Below are 13,595 nucleotides of genomic sequence, written 5' to 3'. Positions count from 1 at the left end.
TGTTAACCGACAAATACGATTATGAATTAACTAAGCAACTTTTCCATTTACTATAATATGTCATTTTATTTGAAGCCTTCGACAGGGTCTATCTCACTTCAGAAACTGGAAGCGATCGCCATTACGAGACTCGGTTTTTTGTTGAAAGTACACCGAAAGGGAGACAACCCAGTTGATCTTTTGGACATCGTTAAAACAGAAGGATGTGTGCAGGAATCGGATTGTCTGATTGGCGGGTCGCATAAAGATAACATTTCTCATTTCATACTCAGGTTGAGTAGTTACTGTAGTTAAATATGTAAATAAAGTTGTTTATATTATTTTGGGGCTGTCAGAAAATAGCGAGCTTGTAAAAGAAAACGAAATTTCTTTCGTTGTAGTTTCCTCCTTTAGGTTATACACATTTTCTTTCTTAGAGTATTCAGGACAGGTATTAAATATTTTGGATACATATATTTGCCTACATTTAACTGTCAGGTAACAAGAAAAATAAGAAACTGTTATATAAAATTATCTATTTGTGAAAATAATCTGTAATTTAAAAAAATAATAATTTAGAAATGAAAAAAAGGTAATTTGTCAACTGATTGTCAGACCACTTAATTACTACATATATAAAGTTATAACTTCTTCATGTTATAATAAATATCATAAACACTAATCATACATGTAATTGTCAAAATTACCAAAATGTATTTCATTCCTTTTTTTTTCTTTAATTAAATATGTCTTTACAAATATGTATCTTCTCAATATTACAATAAGAAATTAATAAATAATGGAAATGCTTATAACAATCATTTGAGGGTCATTCTGGGGGTTCTTAAGTTAGTTTTTTAAACTTGCCACTTTCAGAGAAAAAAAACGTTGAGTCAATAGACTTCTTTCACATTCCACTGCGCATGTGCCCGTTGCGGAGTTACTCGAGGACGCAAACCGCGAGATTTCGCGAGATCTCGCCAAAATAGACCTATCTGCAAATTGGGGGGCAAAAGCAATGTGAGGCCATGACCATTGTTCAATTATTAACTGTTCCAACCGCATATGTCCGGGAAATTCGTTATCCTTCCATCGATATCCAGCCAATGGATATCGGAAACGATTGTGGGTAATCGTTTCACGTAGAAAACGATTTTAATTAAAAGTACGAGGGTTTGTTCGGCACATTTTGTAGGAGGGAAGCCAGTGAACGCATAAGGGACCAAAACTTTACCGGTTCTGTACAGGACGTTCCTACACAGGGCGGTCTAGTATACTTAGATATGGTGGAAAACACATTAACAGTAAAGAAAAAAAATATATATTTTGTATATAAAGAAAATATATGTATATTTCGGATTATACTCAATAAAATATATAACGTGTGTGTGTGTAAATATATAAAAAATATATGTAGTCAGGACAGCTCTGTACAGAACGTTCCTATACAGGGAAGTTTAGTATTCTCTACTTAGATATGGTAGTAAACAGTAAATAAAATAAAATAAATATCTATTTTGTATATAACGAAAATATATGTATATTTCGGACAATACTCGACAGAATATATATATATATATATATATATATATATATATATATATATATATATATATATATGAACTTTTAATGTTATTATTACTCAGTATGTTTCAAATTTAATTATAAGTATTGTCTGTTATTACTTTTACGTTCATCTAGGTATGAAAAAAAAAATCATCCGCAAACTTATGTGAGAACGGCTTCGCCAATTCACACAATTTACGGATGATTTATTTTGTTCATACCCCGATGAACGTAAAAGAAATAACAGACACTCCTTAAATAATAATAATAATAATAATAATAATAATAATGATATATAAATATATATAGAGTGATGACGGCTCCGTACAGGACGTTCCTACACAGGTCCGTCTAGTATTTATATACTTAGATATGGTGGAAAACACATTAACTGTAAAGTAAATAAATATATTTTGTATAATACTCGATGCGTTCATGTTGACACTGTATAAAAACGTGTGTATAGGTAAACAGAACGGCACCTACCTTCAACACACACACCCCCCCCCCCCTTCAAATCCCCCTTTTTTAAATTCCCACTTTATGGATATACATGTAACAGCATAAATTCTCTTCTTTTTTTAACTTTTCCCAATTAGATAGACACTAAGAAAAATGCAACAAAACACCTTCTGATATATATATATATATATATATATATATATATCAGTCAAACCTGTCCTAGCGGCCACCTGTACTCAGCGGTCACCTGCCTTAAGCGGCCACTTTTTTCCTCCCAAACGATTTATAATGTAAATGCACCTGTAATAAGCGGTCACCTGTCTAACGCGGCCAGCGGCAACCTAAATCAGATCCCAAATCGCTAAAATACCTGCATTAAGCGGCCACAGTAAAGTTTTACTCTTATATAAAAGGGATATTTTAACAACAGCGATAAGGTGCAGCAAATAACCGATCTTCACACCTTCAGGAATAATAGTACCCATTTAGTCCCGACATCTCCACTGTGTATCAGTTAAGGAAGTATGAATCTGACATGCATCTAATTGCCTCTGGGCAGGCTACGCTTGACATTTGTAGATTCACTTACTATAACAATACATCGCATGAAGTCAGAATTAAATAATTAAATGGAAAAAGAAAACAAACTTGTGGAGAACGGTTAATTTAATATATTCTATTTGCATTATTTTTGAAGGAGACAACATGTCAAAAGCACACATCCGTTAATTAGCAGTACAGACGGTAAAACAAGAAACAACAACAAATGTTTTAAAGACTATATATGTGGCAACCTGTACTCAGCGGCCACCTGTCTTAAGCGGCCACGTATATTATCTACTCCTTTGTGTGGCCGCTTAAGCTCTCTCTCTCTCTCTCTCTCTCTCTCTCTCTCTCTCTCTCTCTCTCTCTCTCTCTCTCTCTCTCAAATATATATATCGATCGATGCCATAACCTATGGAATCTGTCAAATGTTTTGTTTATACTTTTTACGAGATAGTCTTTTAATCTGGCGTTATCAAAATCCTCGGATACAAGTGGCAGAGACTTTGTCCAAGTTGTTGCACTGCTTTTTAATTTGAACCATTCCACTGTAAATTTCAGCGGACTGTTTTCTACGGCCATTATACCATCTAATTCGAAATATGTACATGTTAGTTGCCAAAGTTTAAAAGTCTCTTACGAAGCTACTCAAGTCGCCCATAACAACCTGTCTGTCACGCCCCCCAATTTGTAAATAGACTAGTTTCAGTCTATTTTGTCAAGGGACGTTACTCTTCGCGCGCATGCGCAATAGGAATGTGAAATACCTCTATTCATGAACACAATTATAATATTGAATTTTTTTATTAAAATAAAATTTTAAATGTGAAATATATTTTGTATTTTAGACTTCTGCTTGCTGGTGATCCAGAAGCCCAACGTTTTATCCTTGAAGCTGAAACCCGCCTGTTTGCATTCCGGTTCTCTTGTATGACGGAGACAGAAATCTATTGGCTTTTCAAATCTGTTCAACGTATCACACACAGAGTTATCTACCCTGAATCAAGCAGTTTCAATGAGCTGAACCCAAAACACTTACTTTCTGTTATACTCTCCATCCGAAATAATTGTGGATCATGGAAATCGGTGACAAGAAAATATATCCAGGGTTGCCATGGAGAACACTTTCTGTCGCCCTTTCAAGCTGCCACCATGCTTGTTTCGAAAAGGGAGGTAACTCTTGATAAAGGCATGGCTCGTGTGCCATTCTCCAAAATGAATGACATTTTGACTGAAGTGTTCAGGAAGTTGCTGGCCGCCAGTTTTGGTAGAGATCGGGAGCTGTCAGACAGTAGATTGGTTCGAGACAAGCGAATGACTAAATTACAACAATTGTTGAAGGTATATATTTGTTTAATTTAGCAACAATATGAATCAGTATTGTTGGTGTTGTGGTTAAAACGTTTGTTTTGTTTAACGACACCACTATCTCAAGTACATTGATTTATTAACCATTGGCTGTTCAGGGTTTCTGTCAGAGGGTAAAATGGGTATGGCACCATACCTAAAATGTTTTGCAGAATTATTATTTTTTAAGTTAACATTTGGTAATTTTAATATACAGTCTTAGAGAGGAAACCTGCTACATTTTTCCATCAGTAGCAAGGGATAATTTTTATGCACCATCCCAAAGACAGGATAGCACATACCCCAGTTCAGTTGGGAGGTGTAAGGTCACTACAGCAGGGATTTATCCAGACACAGATAATTCCTAATTTCTATGCTACAATTCCCAATGTATTCACAGGGCTTCTAGATTATGGTAGCCCCACTCCGATGACTAGTGAATTTCAGTGTTGGGCTAGTATATAACTACTATTGCCATGCCCGACGGCTAGTAAAAAATTTTTTTTGTCAAATGCTGCAATTATATGTAAGTATTTTGTAAATATGAATATTCTGTCCCCCACCCACCCATGTTAGTGTTTTTAACTTTAAGCTCTATCTCCTTCTTCAGGTGACATTTCCTATTATTACTATTGATTAGTAAAATTGTTTTAACTTGGAAGTAAAGTAGGGCTGTTGTATTTCTAATTGTAGCTAGTAAATCACTGATCCCATGGCTAGTGGATTTTATAAAAATTCTAGAAGCCCTGATCCATTTAATATATACTGAAAGACATAAATAACACAATGGGTATGTTGCTGATATTTTCAAATATAAATATTATGTCATTTATATTAGGCATGCAAACAAATGACATTGGTAATAATTGTAAATGAAAAGAAGATATTGTTCAAATTGGGAATTTTGTTTAATAAAATATGGTTTTAAACAAACAAAAAAACTTGGATTTTTGACAATAAAACAGGAATTTCTTAACATTACTTACCATGGCATATTTAAAAAAGACAGAAAACACAAAAAACCCTGTTACTTTTATATGAAGATAAGAGCAGGCAATGCACATGCCAAAAGATTTCCATATATGCAATGCTGTGTTGTTAAATAAACACCCAAGTTATACGTTTTACTGGAAACTCATTTTATTCAATTGTTTTCTGATTTGAACAAAATCCTCTTTCACTTACAGTTGTTACCAATATTATATGTCATTTGTCTGCATACTTAATAATAATATATATAATTTGACATTTCTATTGCTTTATGTATCTTAGTGTGTATATATATATATATATATATGTCTGTTTAATTTAACAGTGGTTTACTGCATCATTCAGTGGCCTGAAAAATATCCAAAGTATGATTTACTTTAGCTAATTTTCCCATGGGACACTGACAAAAAGTCCTGGATAAATCCCTGTACACGGACTTACATGTATTTCTCACAGATCTTTAATATATAGTCAGAACAGCTGAGGTGTGTGTCCGAGATGTCCAGCATACTTGGACATAAGCACGAAAGTTAATTTAAAATAAAAAAGAATATGAGAAAGTGGGCAATACAGCATTGTTCCCAGACCAAACCTATGCCTAGCAGGTCAGGTAAAGTCATAGGGCCGATTTCATATGTCTGGGTTTCGTAACACCGGGTTATATGAAAACCTAGGTTTAACACTGGTTTACGTAAAACGCAGAAAAACTTGACCAAGACCTACACCTGTGGTGTATTTCACATGTGTGTGTTTTACCTGTGTTTAAAAAACCATGCTTTTTGCATGGGTTACCCGCAGATCTGAAAAGGGACATAAGCGAGGGATAGCTTACTCGTCATCACTTTGTAGTTGAAACTTGTTAACAATATTTATTAGCATTTGCGTACCAGATGGGGGATCAGCTACCTGCTACTACCACAGTCTGGGGAAAACCTTCGTATTCACGCACACATGATGGAGATGTTTGGACAAAATGACCAGGCCTAAAAACGTTTCACCATGTATTTCCATCATTGTACTCACAATATTAGTTATAATCCATGTAAAATGCGTACAGAACCCTACATAGCTGTTGGTAATAATATCAATAAACGTTGTTACCCAGAATCGGGCAAAAACGAGCCTGTGCCCTCCACCCCACCCCAAAAACAAAATGGGACCCATACGCTTCAGGGCACCAAGAAACTTTTTGTCAAATGTTTAAAACTGTAGGCCTATCTCGCTTTTTTTTTCCCTTTATTAAGACAAAACAAACTAGGTTTAACCCATATGTTTCCAAAACCCACCGATAACCCAGACATATGAAATCGGCTCATAGGGTTTTACCTGCACATTTAGAGCAAGCTGGTGTAGCGCACGCCTGTCATGGGCACAGGTACCGGCCTTGGCCGGCTACTCTGTCCAGGACAGGCAAGGGGTTAGGTTGGGTGGGTGGGAGAGGGGACCACCCACACTGGCAGGTGCAAGAGAGCACCAGCAGCCCGACCGGGGTCGATAGCTTGGGGGGGGGGGGGGGGGGGTTGGTGCTATGGTATTGAAATGTCCAGTAGGATTAAGCCAAAATGGAAATTTGTGCAATTTTAATGCAATAATTTGGCCATATTTTGGAACAAGAGAATAACAGGGAGGGTGCCTAGAGAGAACTATCTTATTATTAATACAGGTAGCCACTGATGATGCAATGTATTGGGTGTTATTTAACATAACTTGTAAAAAAATATTTTATTAAATTATTATTATTGACATTTCTTCTATTCTTCTGTATATAAGAGCTATATAAAGTACTGTTTAATATTATTATATATTTTCATCCAGTGTCTACATTTATTTCATTTGATCCTCTTTCAGGCAATATTTCGAAGGAATTACTTGGACTCAGGTCATGGTGCTATGAGGCTGCTATGTGTTAACAAGATTGATAAAGAGAGCCGACTATTTCCTCCGTGTATGAAGAACTTGCACCAGGTTCTGAGAAACAAGCATAGACTTCGACACCATGACAGGGTAATTAGTACTGTTATCTCAGTAACCTCCACCATGACAGGGTAATAAATACTGTTATCTCATTAACCTCCACCATACCAGGGTAATTAGTACTGTTATTGTATTAACCTCCATCAAGACAGGGTAATTAGTACTGTTATCGCATTAACCTCCACCATGACAGGGTAATTAGTACTGTTATCTCAGTAGCCTCCACCATGACAGGGTAATTAGTACTGTTATCGCATTAACCTCCATGACAGGGTAATTAGTACTGTTATCGCATTAACCTCCATCATGAAAGGGTAATTAGTACTGTTATCGCATTAACCTCCACCATGACAGTGTAATTAGTACTGTATTCTCGTTAACCTCCACCATGACAGGTTAATTAGTACTGTTATCTCATTAACCTCCACCATGACAGGTTAATTAGTACTGTTATCGCATTAACTTCCACCATGACAGGGCAATTAGTACTGTTATCGCATTAACCTCCACCATGACAGGGCAATTAGTACTGTTATTGCATTAACCTCCACCATGACAGGTTAATTAGTACTGTTATCGCATTAACTTCCACCATGACAGGGCAATTAGTACTGTTATTGCATTAACCTCCACCATGACAGGGCAATTAGTACTGTTATCGCATTAACCTCCACCATGACAGGGCAATTAGTACTGTTATCGCATTAACCTCCACCATGACAGGGCAATTAGTACTGTTATCGCATTAACCTCCACCATGACAGGGTAATTAGTACTGTTATCGCATTAACCTGCATTCTGTCACACCTGCTATCATGTAGTGCTCTACGACTTACATCAAAGGTGGCACTACATACATACATATACCATCTTACCTTGGCAAAGTATACTTGTATATCAGTGTTCTCGCTGCTCTATTTAAACTCTCCTTAATCTTTTGCACACACTTTTTTCCACCAAAAAAAAAAATTGATTGGTCTGCACACACTTAACATCAAAGGAAACAAGCTGCAATATGTACCAAAACGCAACCAACGAAAAACTTCAGTAGACAGTTACTGTAACGTAATTTAACAGTATTTTTAACAGCCTCTATTTTGTCCCATACCTGTATCCATCTGTATGTTTGACACACACAATAAGTTATATTTTATTTGAGAAATGAAAGCATTTTAAAAACATTATTGATTCGGCAATATCAGACTGAAAAATCACTTATTTGGCACCAAATTTGTCACGTGATCAGAAGTATTGGCTGATATTTTGTCCTCATTTGCAGATTTAATTGGTTGTAACTGATGATTTTTACTTTCTGTCATTTGTTTATTCTGCAATTCTTTACAAAATATTAGAAACTTTTCATGTTGGGAGGGATATCACCACTTATAAAAACAATGGAAGTGGTAGTGTTTATCATTAAAATAATTTATCTTGGGTGCCAAATAATACATACACCGCTTTTACAAAAACAAAACTACTTTTTATCAGCTGGTGATATCAGAGTGATCAATTCATTCGATGAAGATGGAAATAAACTGAACAGAAATTTTTTATCCCACATTACGGGTTGACTTTACAAAAATCTTTATTGTTTTCCATAGATCGTAAAATCTTTATTAAAATAATAATATTAAAACTGATCGGTTCAGCAAAATGAATGCCAGTGAATATCAGACTGACCTGTCCAATTCACCTAACGGTACATACTGAGAGGCAAAATAAGGAGCTCAGTATGTCTTTCCACAAAGTCAACCAACACACAATGATATATATCGTAACCAACCTGTCCTCTTTTTTTCTTCTCTTTTTTGGGGGTGGGTGTCGAGCGGCCGCCCTCCTTTAATTTTTACCTAGCGAGGACACTGTATAATAAACAGAAAATACCTGGTAAAGGTATCCTATGAGATTACTGTGCTCTCTCTGTCTGTCTATCTGTATTTTTAGTGGTGGATATCAAGTGTTTAAACTGCAACTGTATGTGTAAATGATTAACTTATGAAAGCACTTTACTAAAAATTACTGGCACATATCGTGTGTGTGTGTGTGGAAATCATACTTCTGAATGCATGCTACCTTCAATTTAAGTTTGAATTTTATTCAAGGGGAATAACTCATGTTTGGAATGTATTGAGTAGATCTTCTCCTTGGTGGATTTTCATGCTTAGTAATTTTATAGGCAATAGAACTTAGAACCATGCATGTTTTAAGAGGGAAACAAGTTATGACTTCATTTTATTTGTTTATTTTGTGAGGCAATGAATTAAAGGGCCGGTCCTCAGTTTACAACCATTGTAAAATGTTTCCAGCCATTAGAGCCTTTTTGATGATGTAACATACAACTTAAATACATTTTCTTATTTAGAATATCAGTGTCTGTATTTACAAGGTGTTTGTTGTTGTCCTAATGCTTGTAGTAGCCCAAACCGCATTTTACCTCCAAATAATTTAGTACGTACGAACAAATATATATCACAAATTAAAGTAAAAACTGAGTGCTACAAATATTAGTATATGATTGCAAACGCATTCGATATACAGACACTGGTATTCTAAACAAGAAAATGTATTTAGTAAGAAATAGTAGTCACCAAACAAGGCTCTGTTATCGCAAACATCTTACAGTGGCTGCAAATAGGATAGTCCTTTACGGTAGTGCAACAGCAAATAGGGCAAGCTGGCACTAAATGTGCTCTAGTGGTGTCGTTAAACAAAACAAACTTTAACTTTTGCACTAAAACATTGCTCTTTTTGGACTTTGTACACCCTCCCTAGTCAGGGTTTTTGCCACAGGGTAGGAAAGGTAAAACTGTGTACCATAAAATCTTGGAAATCAATGGATATATTTTTTAAAAGATTATAGGAAGAGATCTCGTTTAAATTTTGTCAAACTACATAAAATGTGGTGTTCAGTTTTAAATGATTTTTAAACTAATAACCACCTAGGATCACTTTACGATGTTTTGTTTTTGTTACGTACCCTCAAATTATGTTCTGGCAGAAAGCTGTTGGGGTGGGTGGGATGTGTGCAGGATGCGGAGGCTTTTCTTTTATGTGGTAGCTCAAGCAGTAGCGTGTCTGCCTGTGAAGCGGTCGGTCATCGGATCGATCCTTCTCAGTAGACCCATTTGCAGTTTGGGCTATTTCCATTCTAATCAGTGGTCCACAATTGGTTTATCAAAAGCCGTGGTATGTGTTGTCCTGTCTGGGAAAGTGAATATGAAAGATCCCTTGTTGCTTATTGGAAGTAGTAGCCTATGTGGCGGCAGCAGGTTTCCTCTAAACAAATATGTCAGAATGACCATATGTTTGACGTCCAATAGCTGATGATAAGATTTAAAAAATGTGCTCTAGAGGTGTTAAATAAAACAAACTTTACTTTTTCTTTTATGCGTGGCTAGCTAAAGCACTATCATGTTCACTGTTATCTTCTCTTAGATTCAGTACACCTTATTCCTGAAGGAGGCTGGAATGTCACTTCACCAGGCACTGATGTTTTGGAGTGGAGAATACTCCCATGGTGCACCGCTTGAAAATGGCTGCCCTCACAGCTGGCAGACTGATGAGAGAAGATACGTGTACAACATCCGTCATCTTTACGGACTGGAAGGCTCGCGGATCAACTACCGCAGTCACTGTTGTGCATCAATACAGGTGCATAAAATTGAAGAGCTTTTTCTTTCTTTCTTTTTATAAACACATTGAAGTTTATTTGTTTTGTTTAACGACACCACTAAAGCACATTGATTAATCATTGGCTATTGGTTGTCAAATATTTGGTAATTTTGACTCTTAGTCAACAGGAAACTCGCTACATTTTTCCTAATGCAACAAGGGATCTTTTATATGCACTTTCCTACAGACAGGAAAGCACATACCATTGCCTTTGACCAGTTGCAGTGCACTGGTTGGAACAAGAAAAATGACACCAGCACTTCAAGCGAACACTCGACTGACTGAGCTAATTTCTGCCCCTTCAAAAACATTAAGTTCAGTAGAAAGAAATAGAGATAGATGCTTGCATGTTTCGTCTCCATATCTCTCTATCTCTCTCTCTCTCTCTCTCTCTCTCCCTCTCCCTCTCATATTGACTGGACGATTATGAATCTGAAATAACCACAAAGAAGTCAGAAATCTGCAAACTGAGGAAAATTTACACCCCTGAAATTAAATGTGCACTTCTTTTTTTTTTCTCTCACTGCATTCAAGACTTTTTACTTTTTCCTGTTAACATCCTTGCAGGTTTTTGATACTTGGTTAATGAAACCTTCCTTTCCTTTTCAACTCTTGTTATCTTCAGAAGAGACAGCTCACAGCAGGAGATGAAGGAGGTTGTCCGTTTGTTCACTTCGATGACCACCACCTGCACAGATTTATGTCCACCAGTCAGATTCCAGAATATCGTCAGAAACAGATTTTGAATCTTAAATCTAAAGGGAAACCATCGAAGTGCTGTGAGATGTACTTACAGTGTGTGAAAGACTCTTCCAATACAACTGGTACCAAGTATTTACCAGATGATGACTCATCAAATACATCTGGAATGGACAGTCATCTACAATGTATCAATAACTGTTCAGATAGAACTAGGACCAAGAATTTACCTGATGGGGATTTATCAAATATATCTCAGTCTGGAATAGACAGTTTTCTAGAATGTCTCAAGCACTCTTCAGATACAACTGGTACTAAGTATTTACGTGACGTGGATCACCCGGGTACAACTGGAATGAACAGTTATCTACAGTGTGTCAAGGACTCCTCAAATATAACTGGAACCAAATATTTACCTGACGAGGATTCTTCAAATACAACTGGAACCAACAATTATAAACCATGTGTCAGTGACTCATCAAACACATTTGGGACCAACAGTTATCAGCACTATGTTAAGGACTTTTCAAATACATGCGGAACTAACATGGACCTACCCTGTGTAAAATCCACTTCAAATAAAAGAGGAGCTAGCAATGTTCTACCCCATGATGAGGACTCTTCAAATACGCCTGTGTCCAATATGGACATTTCAAGCTCATTTGGAAGTGATAGTTATCTGGATTGTGGTAAGGACTGTGCTAATACAACCAGAATCAACCTGGATCTCCACACTGTTTTACATTCTTTTAACAGAGGTGAAAGAAAAATTGCAAGTGTATCATCACTTTGTACAACAGGACCTCCTGCTATTTCACAATGTCCTGGTTTATCGTCACAGGATTCACCAGGACCTGTCATTTCCAAGACATCATCACGTTTATCTTCATGTTCAAAAAGACCTACTGCTTGTTCACAGGTCCAAAGTGTATCTTTATGTTGTTCAACAGAGCCTGGTGCAGTTCCTAAAACATCAAGTTTACAGTTGTGCCAAAATCCTTTTCCTAGTCCATCTACAGCAAAAAAGCTGAGAAAACTACCATATCCTAGCAGCCAGTGTTGCAGATGTGAAACCAACTGTTCTAGTACACTGCTACATAAAAAGATATCTGTGCCAGAGACTACGCATTCATCTTTGCCTTTTTGTCACAACCCTTGTCTTGACTCTCCAGTGCAAGAAACAAATGGCCATTCCTGTTGTTCACACCGACTGATGGCAAATCATTCAAACATTTATAAAACTGGAACCAAATTGAATCTTAATATTCAGTCCAGCAAGTTGTCAACATCCAAAGGAAGTATGGTTGATTCGATGCAGATCTTAACACGACCTTGTTCTGAATCCAACACAGTGGGAAATTGTGAAGCTTTATGTGCCAATATGAAAACACATCCAATTTTTCAGCAACATCAGGCTGGTTGTGATAATACCAGTAGTCATTTGGAGTCTTTTCCGAAAATGTCCTTGATATCTGGTGGATGTGGCGGTAGAACATTAACTGCGTCATTGTCCTTGATGTCTCATAGGTGCAGTGATTGTAAAGGCAGTGAGTCAGTATCCTCAATGTCTAGTGGAAGCACTGATGGTAAATGTAACAGTTCAGTATCTGAAGGATGTGGTGATAGTACCTTTAATGAATCGGTCTTGTCAGTGCTTGATGAATGTGTGGATAGTAAATGTAATGAGTCAGTGTCTTGTGGAATTAGTGATAGTAAATGTAAAGAAACACTGTCCCCAATGTTTGATGAATGCATTGATAGTAAATGCAATGAATCAGTGACATCGGTGTTTGATGGATGTGTTGATAGTAAGTGTAAAGAACCGGTGACATCGGTGTTTGATGGATGTGTTGATAGTAAGTGTAAAGAATCAGTGACCTCTGTGTTTGATGGATGTGTTGATAGTAAGTGTAAAGAATCGGTGACCTCGTTTGATGGATGTGTTGATAGTAAGTGTAAAGAATCGGTGACCTCGTTTGATGGATGTGTTGATAGTAAGTGTAAAGAATCAGTCTTGCCGGGAGCTGATTCTTCATTGCCTCAGAGATGTGCTGATTCGTGTAGCTGTTTTCAACATGAGTTGTGTCCTCAGATTGCCAGCAACGTGCAGATGACGTCAGTGGGCGATCAGCGTCAAGTCTGTACAGACCGTTTCAGTATTGACAAACCTCTCGATTACTACACTAGTTTCCGCAGACTGGTAGAAGGATTAGCTAGTGATGACAGTGAATTCACTATTAGTAGTACTGAATAATAAAATTATTATTATACTGGTTGTTTGGAGTATTTTTTGCTTTGCATGATTGTTTTGGGTTGTGCATTTATATCAAGTTTTTGTGATACTTTCAGAGTTGAAAATTAGC

General features: G+C 36.7%; 1 protein-coding gene across 1 annotated transcript; it reads left to right on the top strand.

The window, feature by feature from the left end:
• Window positions 1-13,502, top strand: LOC121387853. The gene is made up of 5 exons (XM_041519082.1): window positions 1-272; window positions 3,399-3,891; window positions 6,736-6,891; window positions 10,297-10,512; window positions 11,159-13,502. The coding sequence occupies exons 1-5, from the start codon at window positions 58-60 to the stop codon at window positions 13,484-13,486; spliced, it is 3,408 nt and encodes a 1,135-aa protein (XP_041375016.1). The 5' UTR covers window positions 1-57; the 3' UTR covers window positions 13,487-13,502.
• Window positions 13,503-13,595: the final 93 nt, after the last annotated feature.

Source organism: Gigantopelta aegis, chromosome 13 (genome assembly GCF_016097555.1).
Source record: "Gigantopelta aegis isolate Gae_Host chromosome 13, Gae_host_genome, whole genome shotgun sequence".
NCBI classification, from domain to species: domain Eukaryota; kingdom Metazoa; phylum Mollusca; class Gastropoda; order Neomphalida; family Peltospiridae; genus Gigantopelta; species Gigantopelta aegis.
The sequence above is the reverse complement of the archived record's forward strand: the minus strand, read 5'-3'. Positions and strand labels throughout refer to the sequence as shown.

Excerpts from the sequence above, each read along its gene's own strand:
- LOC121387853 (XM_041519082.1), top strand. The coding sequence starts at position 58 with ATGTCATTTTATTTGAAGCCTTCGACAGGGTCTATCTCACTTCAGAAA. Across the intron at positions 273-3,398 it reads ATTTCTCATTTCATACTCAG|ACTTCTGCTTGCTGGTGATC; the intron begins GTTGAGTAGTTA and ends TTTGTATTTTAG. Across the intron at positions 10,513-11,158 it reads ACTGTTGTGCATCAATACAG|AAGAGACAGCTCACAGCAGG; the intron begins GTGCATAAAATT and ends TGTTATCTTCAG.